We start from the raw sequence: 10030 nt of genomic DNA, 5'->3' as shown, positions 1-10030 counted from the left end.
AAGGAGGAAGGAAGAGAGGGAGGGAGGAAGGATGGAAAGAATGAGGGAGGAAGGAAGGAACGAAGGAAGGAAGGGAGGAAGGAAGAAGGAAGGAATGAATGGACAAAGGAGGAAGGAAGAGAGGGAGGGAGGAAGGATGGAAAGAATGAGGGAGGAAGAAGGGAGGGAGGGAGAATGAAGGAAGGTATGAATGGAGGGAGGAAGGAAGGAAGGAAGGAAGGAAGGAAGGGAGGGAGGGAGGGAGGAAGGAAGAAAGGAAGACAAGGAAGGGAGGAAGGAAGAAGGAAGGTACGAATGGAGGGAGGAAGGAAGGAAGACAAGGAAGGGAGGAAGGAAGGAAGGGAGGAAGGAAAGAAGGAGAAATGTGGAAGGAGGAAAATAAAAGGAAGAGGAAAGGAAGTAGGACGGTAGGGCAGGAGGAGGGAAGGTCAAAATGGAGGAAGGAAGGAGGGAAGAAAGGAAGAGAGGACGTGAAGAAGAGGACACAGTGGTGTTAGTATTGATGACCTTGCTGATAATCAATCAGTGGTATTGATCTCTATCTAAACACACACACACTGTGTGGACTCATACCACCTTAACATGAAGGGGCAGAGAGAAGAGCTCTGATTGGCCGGACTGACACCAGCCAGCCAATCAGAGCTGTTGATTTACTGACTGATTCATCTACACCTCTACTCCACCCATCTACTGTGAGACACCCACAACAGACAGGAAGTGATGTCATAGACCGACCCTGTAGCTGTAAGAGTGAGGCGCTGAGGGCTGCAGAGAAGAAGACAGAACCAGACGTCACTTCCTGTTACGTTTGACGGAAGACTTTCACAATAAAAGTCACAGGGAGCAGTGTAGGTAATTATTGATTATTGATCAGCTGACCTCCCAGTCTAACCTGGAGTTTACACTCATCAGCTCTCTGTTATTGATCCTGACCATCATCCTGGTTTTACCCCGCTAATGTTAGCTAATGTTAGTTTGCAACTAACAAGGACAAGTTGCTATCGAGCACACGTTAGCTAACAAATAGTGCCGAAAAGAAATCCTGACAATAGAGGACGCACTAATGTGTTAAATATATTGAGATATTGTGGTTTTAGCTTGTTAACGTTAGCTAACGTTAGCTTGCATGCTAACATAGACAAACTGATAACTAGCAAATGTTAGCTAAGAAAAAGTGCCAAAATGAAATCCTGACGTTAGAGGAAGCACTGACCTGAAATTTATTGTGATATTGTGATTTTAGCTTGTTATGTGTTCGTATTTGCTGTGTGTTTTATGCTTGCTAATGTTAGCTAACATTAGCTTGCTTGCTAAAATAGCCGAATTGCTAGCTAGCAAATGTTAGCCAAGAAAGAGTGCTGTAAATAAATCCTGACATTAGAGGAGACATTCATTTGTTAAACATATTGAGATAATGTGGTTTTAGCTGGCTAATGTTAGCTAACATTAGCTTGATTGCCATTGCGGACAAATTTGTAGCCAGCTAATGAAGTAAATTCTGAGTGGAGTGATCAAAATTATTTAATTCATCAGGATTCCAGGGCTGATCTGGCTAGCTTAGTTAGCTTGTCATTTGCAAATTACTTTATCAGCTAACGTTACAAAGCAACCAACAGCAGATCTATGCAGCATAGCTTAGTAACAGTTAGCTGGCTTGCCAACATAACCGGTAGCAAAATACTATGTGAGTGGATATGTCAGGTGGTTAGCTTGCCAAATTATTTTATCAGCTAATGCTACGAAGTAACCAAGACCAGATCAATACAGCATAGCTTAGCTGGATTAGCCTGCTGGTTTGCTAACTTTATTGCTAGCAACATACTATCAGGGTGGATATGTAGGTGGGTTAGCTTGCCAAATTACTTTTTCAGCTAATGCTACGAAGTAACCAAGACCAGATCAATACAGCATAGCTTAGCTACAGCTAGCTGGCTATATTAGCTTCCTCGCTTGCTAACATTAACGCTAGCAACACATTGTCTGAGTGGATATGTTAGTTGGCTGGTTTGCTAAATTACTTTATCAGCTAACGTTACATTGCAAACAACTGTAGATCAATACAGCATAGTTTAGCTACAACTAGCTTGCTAAATTAGCTTTCTGGTTTGCAAACATTCTCGCTAGTAAAATACTATCTGAGCAGATGTATCAGTTGGTTAGCTTGCCGATTTACTTAATAAGCTAACGTTATGAAGCAACCAAGACCAGATCAATACAGCAAAGCTTAGCTACAGCTAGCTAGCTACATTAGCCTGCTGGTTTGCTAACATTTTTGCAAGTAAAATACTATCTGAGTGGATACATCAGTTGGTTAGCTTGCTAAACTACTTTTTCAGCTAACGTTACAAAGCAACCAACAGTAGATCAACACAGCATAGCTTAGTAACAGCTAGCTGGCTAACTTAGTTTGCTTGCTCACTAACATTAACACTAGTAAAATACTATATGAGTGGATATGTCAGCTTGCTAGCTTGCTAAATTCCTTGCCCAGCTAACATGATCCAAGATAGGCTACTAACCTAGAGCGATGCATTAGCAACCAACGTACTAACCCCAACCTGAGCTAATGTTAGCCAGCTAGCTGTTCCTCAGCTAATCTACATGGTTACTTTATGAGGTCAGGTCCTCTGACCAGACATATCGATCAGGTCAATGTTCATCATTATTGATTATTGATCAGATACACGTGGACTCACCCTGAGGCTGCCTCGACTCCCCACAGACATCCTCTCCTCATCGTCTGACATCTGCAAACACACAAACAACACGTCAACAAACACACCAAGAACACATCCACCAGGCCCTGTTCCAAGTCCTGGTCCTGGTCCAGGTCCTGGTCCAGGTCCAGGTCCAGGTCCTGACATCCTGACCTGAGCTGCACTAGTCTTTATGTTTGTTATATTTTTTACATGATGTAATCTGAGTGCTTCTTCTTCATGTGTTTAATTTAGATTCATGTTTGAACCTCCTGAACAGTAAAAACAAGAGAAGAAGAGAAACTGCAGTGAGGCAGCTGGAGGAGTAAAGACAGAAGAAGAAGAAGAGATACAGACCGAAGCATGTCTCCGAGAGTGGCGAGAATACCGCTCACTGTCCTCCTGGAAGGCCACGAAGAAGAAAGACAACACACAAGTTAAAGAGAAGAACAAGGAGGAGGAGAAGGAGGAGAAGCCTCATTAGACTTAATTTATTTAGATTAAATCAACAGATAGATTTTTATAAGTACAAATTAAACTTTGAATTTAATAATTAATAGGAAATTAAAAAAAAAAAATCAATAATAAAATATGATCAGTAAAAAAAATATTTTGACAAAATGAAACTGTGTAAATATAATTATTATAAAAACATGGAATCAAAATATAAATAAAATAATCTGAATTAAATAAATTAATCAACAGATTAAATAGATATAGTAATCAATACTATATCACCAAAAGTAAATAATATAATATTATCAATAAATATGAAAGATACAATTTGAATAATAAAATCAATTTAACTCCATAATTATTTATTAAAAACATATAATCAAATGTTTAAATCTCAATGCAAACAAAAATAAAATAATTCTTAATAAATTAAGAAGAAAAAACATGAACATGAGTATTTAACGACATCTATCGTGCAGCTACGTGACGACACACAGCGGTCAGACACACACATTAGCAAGCAGGAAGCATTAAACAGGAAGCAGGAAACAGGAAGCATTAAACAGGAAGCATTAAACAGGAAGCAGTATCATCCTCCTGTTTCCTGTTTAAAGTCAAGGCTATTCAAGAGAAGGCTGAGACACGGGGTCAAACATGGGGGGATTGCACATGCGCAGTAAAATCTGGTCTGCGCTTCCTCAAAGGCTCAGTAGATGGCGTGGTTCTGGGATATGTACATGCATGTCATTTTCACAGCTTATTACTGGACTGTCACTGGTGGCCTGCGTTGTGGGTGAGAATGACAGAGATGCAATTCCAACAACTTCAGGCAGACGCCGTCCATAAGTCCAAGCAGACCGCACCAAGCGCGCTCCTTGATCGCCTGAGTGGATCCTGCGCTTTTTATCTAGCGCCCCTGCTGTCACCCTCCAGCATCGCAGCTCAAGTTACACTGCGCACGTGCAATCCCCCCATGTTTGACCCCGTGTCTCAGCCTTCTCTTGAATAGCCTTGTTTAAAGTGATGTCAGTTTGAGTCAGATAACCTGTCAGGCGACGATTAAATAGGCCGTCTGTCTGAGCGCGTGCAGGAGTAGCAACAACAACAACAACAACAACAAGCTGCAGACAAACTAACAGCAGCTCCGTCTGGCCCACATGCACACACATAAAAACCTCCCAGCTGTCCCACACCCCAAACTGACACTGGCGCCTGACTGGTGTGGCCTGGTTTAGACTGGTGTGGCCTGGTGTGGCCTGGTTTAGACTGGTGTGGCCTGGTTTAGACCGGTGTGACCTGGTTTAGACGGGTGTGGCCTGGTTTAGACTGGTGTGGCCTGGTGTNAGAGCCGAGCCACGCATCATCAGTGCACGTGAAGGTCTGTGAGAAGTTGTCAGTGGGGTGTTTATGATGTGTGGGAGGGCCATGTGGAGGCCCTGCAGCCGCTGTGGGAACTTCTGACAGTTTCCTGACACATGAATTATTTTATCGACAGCTGCCAGAGACAGAGAACAGAAACAAAGAAATTCCTCTTGGCAAGTTATTCCTACTCCCACTCACATCACGGTTATAACCTTTTATTTAATATATAAATACTTATCAAATTGTCTTCCTTCAATCTTGGATCCAGCGGTAGGAATTTATTTTAATAACTAATGAAGACTGCACCTATTTCTTGATATATGCAGCTTTGCTGTTTTACAGTGCATTCTCCTGGTATGAACCTCCTGGTATTTAAGATAATTTGTACACATCATACAATTTTCATGAATGGCAGCACTGTGAGACTTTCAGCTTACTTTTAGTGAGACAGAAAATAAAACCTTTCAACTGTCACTCCACTCCAACATTATTCAGCCCTCGTTATGAGCTGTAGAGCTGAGTATAGGCTAATGAGAGGCTGTTGCTAAATCTAGGGCAAAGGATATTTAAAATGGATGTTTCAAGTGTGTGTGTGTGTGTGTGTGTGTGTGTGTGTGTGTGTAAGACCCACCCCGGTGACATATCTCGGCCTGAACTGGATGGTGCCAAACAGGCCCAGGATGACGACAATGATGTGGAGGAAGTTGGTCAGGATGGGAGCCCACTGGTAGCCCAGGAAATCTATCACCTGACGCTCCAACACGCTGACCTGAGAGGAGGAAGAAGAGGAGAAAGAGGAAGAGGAGGAGGAAGAAGAGGAGGAGGAGGAGGAGGAGGAAGAGGACGAGGAGGAGGAAGAAGAGGAAGAGGAGGAGAAAGAAGAGGAGAAAGAGGAAGAAAAGGAGGAGAAAGAGGAAGAGGAGGAGGAGGAAGAGGACGAGGAGGAGAAAGAAGAGGAAGAGGAGGAGAAAGAAGAGGAAGAGGAGGAGAAAGAGGAAGAAGAGGAGGAAGAAGAGGAGAAAGAGGAAGAAGAGGAGGAGAAAGAGGAAGAGGAGGAGGAGGAAGAGGACGAGGAGGAGAAAGAAGAGGAAGAGGAGGAGAAAGAAGAGGAAGAGGAGGAGAAAGAGGAAGAAGAGGAGGAAGAAGAGGAGAAAGAGGAAGAAGAGGAGGAGAAAGAGGAAGAGGAGGAGGAGGAAGAAGAGGAGAAGGAGAAAGAGGAAGAAGAGGAGGAAGAAGAGGAAGAAGAGGAGAACATGTCAGAGCAGATGAAAACATGAGACTGCAGGAGGTGATAAAACAAACGCAGGTGGAGAAGGGGGGGAGGAGTTAGTCGTACCTTGTGGCTGTGAAACAGCTACGGCAGGCGGGAGGAGACACAAGAGGAGAGAGGGAGGGTTAGAGACAGGAGCAGCACGGTCACATGACCACAGCGTGACATCATCAAATGCCACCGCCACGAGTGAACGCATCACCTGCAGGCTACGTCCACGTGCCGCCCCGCCATCTTTAACAGGAAACAGGCAGGCGAGCACCGGACACACTGACACATGACGGACGCCGTGATGACACCTTTCTCTCTGAGCTGTTTCTGTGACATCATCACACGTCAGAATTACAGTGGCCGGGGTTAAAATGTCACCCGACGAAAAATGATTCAGAAAGTTTATCTGAAACTTAAATTTATCTTTTTTCACATTTTACCTGACACCTTTATTTTGAAAATTTTAATTTCACATGATGACATTTATTCTCTTAAACTGACGTGACAGTTATCACGTTTGACATTTAAATTCATTTCTAAAAAATGTGGATCACATTCACAAGAATGAGACAAACAAGGTCACAGTGACCCTGACCACGGACAACCTCGTGTCAGCAGCTCATCGCCCAGTTCAAGTGAACGTTTGTGCCAAATTAAAGCATCAAAGAGACGGACAGACGGCCCAGAAACAAGATGGAGACTCACCGTGTGAGATATTAAGATCCAGACCTCAGGGACTCACTGTGTGACGCTGCCGCCTGACTGACTGAAGCACATTTACACTCTCTGTTACCTCACACACACACACACACACACACACTGTGACCTCTGACCCCAAACTGACTCTGCCTCTGCTGGATGACATCATCACAGTGACGGCCTGCATCATGTGACCCTCCCACTTCCTTGTGGGAAACATATCAGTAAACTTTATTCAGGCGACACGCTTCAACCCTGACAGCCAATCAGAGAGTCCGCTGTCAGTGTCGCCACTTCAGCTCCTTTCAGAGGTTAAAGTATTATTTATTTTCTTTAGCGTTAACTGACACGTTACGCTTTTAATCAGCTTCCTAACACTGATTCTTTTTCCCCAAAATGTTTTTGACACCAAAATATATTTTTAAATTTAATCTTTGTTTTTATTTTACCTGATAAAATAAATAAATTAATTTGTTACATTTTACCATTTAAAAAAACCTTTAAACAAAAAAAGAAAATTATCTTTTATTCTACGTGACACTTGTTTGACTCTTTCAGAATAAAAGCCTCCTCACCTCCTTCTGTTGTCTCTCCAGCTCCTTCATCCTGATCTCACGGGCCTCGGCCCTCGCTGCTCGCTTCGCCGCCAGCCTCGCCTCCGCCTGACACACACACACACACACACACACACACACACGATCAATAATCAGACATCTCATATTGACTTTAGGTTCTGTTCCCAAACAAACAAACAAACAAACAAACAAAGGTGAGGTGTTTATTGTTCTCACTCATCAATGATCTGATCAGACTGCTCTCATCAACACACTGATTGATCTCATCACACACACTCACTGTTTCAGGAACAACCAGGAGTGTGTTTATGAACCACACACACACACACACACACACACACACACACACACAAACAAACAATATTTCCACAACAGATTATTTTTGTTTGGTCTCTTTTATATATTTGATCTTTTTTTTGTTGTTGTTTATTTTCATTTTACATTTTAAATGTATTTTTCATTTTCTTATTAACTTTAAATAAATAAAACAAAGTCAGAGACATTTTAAAAACACAAACGAAATAAAAACTAAACATAAAAACAATGATTTATATGAAGAACTAATAAAAAATATTCACTTTAACAATTACTTATAAAACTAACAATAAATATTAAATGTGAAAATCAACAATATTATGGGAACTAAATCCATTGTAAATAATATATATTTATATAAATTAAATATAATAAAATATTATTATTAATATTATAAAATAATAAATATTTTTGTTTTGTGTTTTCTTTTGTTTTGGGGGATTTTTAAATTATGTTTATATATTCAAATACTTACTTAACATTTGTTAATAAAAAAACATCTCAGATGAACAGAAACTGTTTTTACAAATTATTAAAAATTAAAATACTTTACCTGACGTAAAAAAGTCAGGAAAATTAAAAGTATACTGTAAAAGAGGTTCATAAAACAAAACAATATAACATCAAAGATACTTTACAGTAAAAATGTAAAAAATACATATATTTTGACAAACGTTAAAAAAATAAAATAAATATTACTATAATTCAAACTAATGAATATTAAATAATCAGTTTTATACATTGTTGTGTTTTTTTTACTGTTTTAAGAAGTAAAGAAAAATGACTAAATATAAATAACAAAAATAAATTAGAAAAATAAAAACTACTGATTTTAAAGGCAAAAATGTAAATATATATATATTTCAACAATTAAAAAAAATGTCAGAAGGATAAAAACTTTCAACAGTTGTTTAAAAAATGAAATGAATAGTGTAAAAGTATAAATAATGTTCAAAGTATTTCTATATTTAAGGTTCAAATTTAAACGGTGTAAAAATGTGAAAAAAAAAGTATTTTAACAATCGTTCAAAAACATAAAAAGTGAACTGAATATATAAAATACAAATATGTTGGAAAAATAAAAGATACTAATACTCCTTATTTAGACGTTAAGATCAGGTTAGGCTAAAGAAATATTAAAAGTATTAATAATTTTAGAAATAAAAAAAGAAACAAGAGTTAGACACAGACATAAATCACTGAAAATAAAAACTCAAAATATTTTAAAAGTTTAAGTGTAAAAAAAAAATGTTTATAAAGTACAAAAAAGTCAGGAAAGTACTAAAGTATAAATACTTTCATACAGTAAGAATAAATGTAAATAAACAAAAACAAATTATAAAAATAAAAACTGAAGATATTTTTTAAAAATATATATTTCATACTTAAACAAAATGGGTGAAGAATTAAATGTATTTGTGTGTGTGTGTGTGTGTGTGTGTGTGTGTGTGTGTGTGTGTGTGTGTCTCTGCAGGAGGAATGTGGACAGTCCACCTGTCTCCACAGCAGCAGACACTCCCTCTGTCTCCATGGCAATGACACACCTGGAGTCTGAATCTGGACATGATGATGTCATCAGTGTGTATGTGTGTCACTCTCATCATGTTGTGACTGTGGAGATTAATGTTGGTGAGGATTAAAGGATGGAGGTCACACACACACACACACACACACACACACACACACACACACTGGTCTCCTGCCAGCTCTCCCAGTAGGTCACCACTCCCACCAGCAGCCATGTGAACAGACCGGTTCACTGTGTGTGTGTGTGTGTGTGTGTGTGTGTGCGCTCAGAAATGTGACACAACCAGTTCTCACACTGCAGACCCACTTCCTGTCTGGCCTTCACAATAAAAGCATTGTTGTGCATACAAACAGTTAAAGTGAAGACACTAAAGGGTCAGCACGCAGAGACACACATCACAAGGGGGAGGAGCAGCTCATCAGTCAGTGTCACATTCCAGCTTCAGTATGTAGGACGATGACATGAACAATACACACACTGAACATACAGAAACTCCTGTTACACACACACACACACACACACACATTAACCAGATCAAAACATAAATAAAATACAATAAAATTAAATAAAAAGATAATTTTATTCTTAATTTAAAATGACCCAATTATTTAACATTTATTTATTTTTTCATTACTGTGTCATTTATTCTTATTTATTATTAATTATATCTATATATTTTTTATTATATTATATGAGTATTTTTTATTTTATTTTGTAGTATATGTTCACTTAAAATTTAATCTATTTCATTTTATTTATTGATTTTATTTGATTCCCACTGTATTATTTAACATTTATTTTGTTATTTAACATTTAAAATTATTATTTAACATTTATAATTATTATTTAACATTTATAATTATTATTTAACGTTTATTTTGTTATTTAACATTTATTTTATCATTTAACATTTATAATTATTATTTAACATTTATTTTAGTTTTTAACATTTATTTTATTATTTAACATTTATAATTATGATTAACATTTATTTTAGTTTTTAACATTTATTTTATTATTTAACATTTATGTGTGTGTGTGGTTGTGCTGCTGTCGTGGTCCTGCCAGATGCCTCCTGCTGCTGCTGCCATCATTAGTCATTAGTCATACTTCTACTGTTATTATACACATATGACTA

General features: G+C 38.5%; 1 protein-coding gene across 7 annotated transcripts in view; it reads right to left on the bottom strand.

The window, feature by feature from the left end:
- The window catches only part of lrrfip1b (leucine rich repeat (in FLII) interacting protein 1b), a 33059-nt gene that overhangs the window by 21229 nt on the left and 1800 nt on the right, over positions 1–10030 (bottom strand). For 4 of the 7 annotated variants that reach the window (XM_050064973.1, XM_050064974.1, XM_050064975.1 and 1 more), the window contains exons 2-6: positions 7050–7136; positions 5851–5868; positions 3054–3098; positions 2697–2747; positions 736–765 (exon numbers count right to left, since the gene is read on the bottom strand). In XM_050064973.1, the coding sequence (XP_049920930.1) occupies positions 736–765; positions 2697–2747; positions 3054–3098; positions 5851–5868; positions 7050–7136 (231 nt within the window). The remainder of the gene's footprint in view (positions 1–735; positions 766–2696; positions 2748–3053; positions 3099–5850; positions 5869–7049; positions 7137–10030) is intronic. The other 3 variants (XM_050064979.1, XM_050064977.1, XM_050064978.1) reach the window with 2 other exon arrangements.

The sequence above is a fragment of the Epinephelus moara genome, chromosome 16, assembly GCF_006386435.1.
Source record: "Epinephelus moara isolate mb chromosome 16, YSFRI_EMoa_1.0, whole genome shotgun sequence".
NCBI classification, from domain to species: domain Eukaryota; kingdom Metazoa; phylum Chordata; class Actinopteri; order Perciformes; family Serranidae; genus Epinephelus; species Epinephelus moara.
This window is presented reverse-complemented; position numbering and strand designations above follow the sequence as displayed.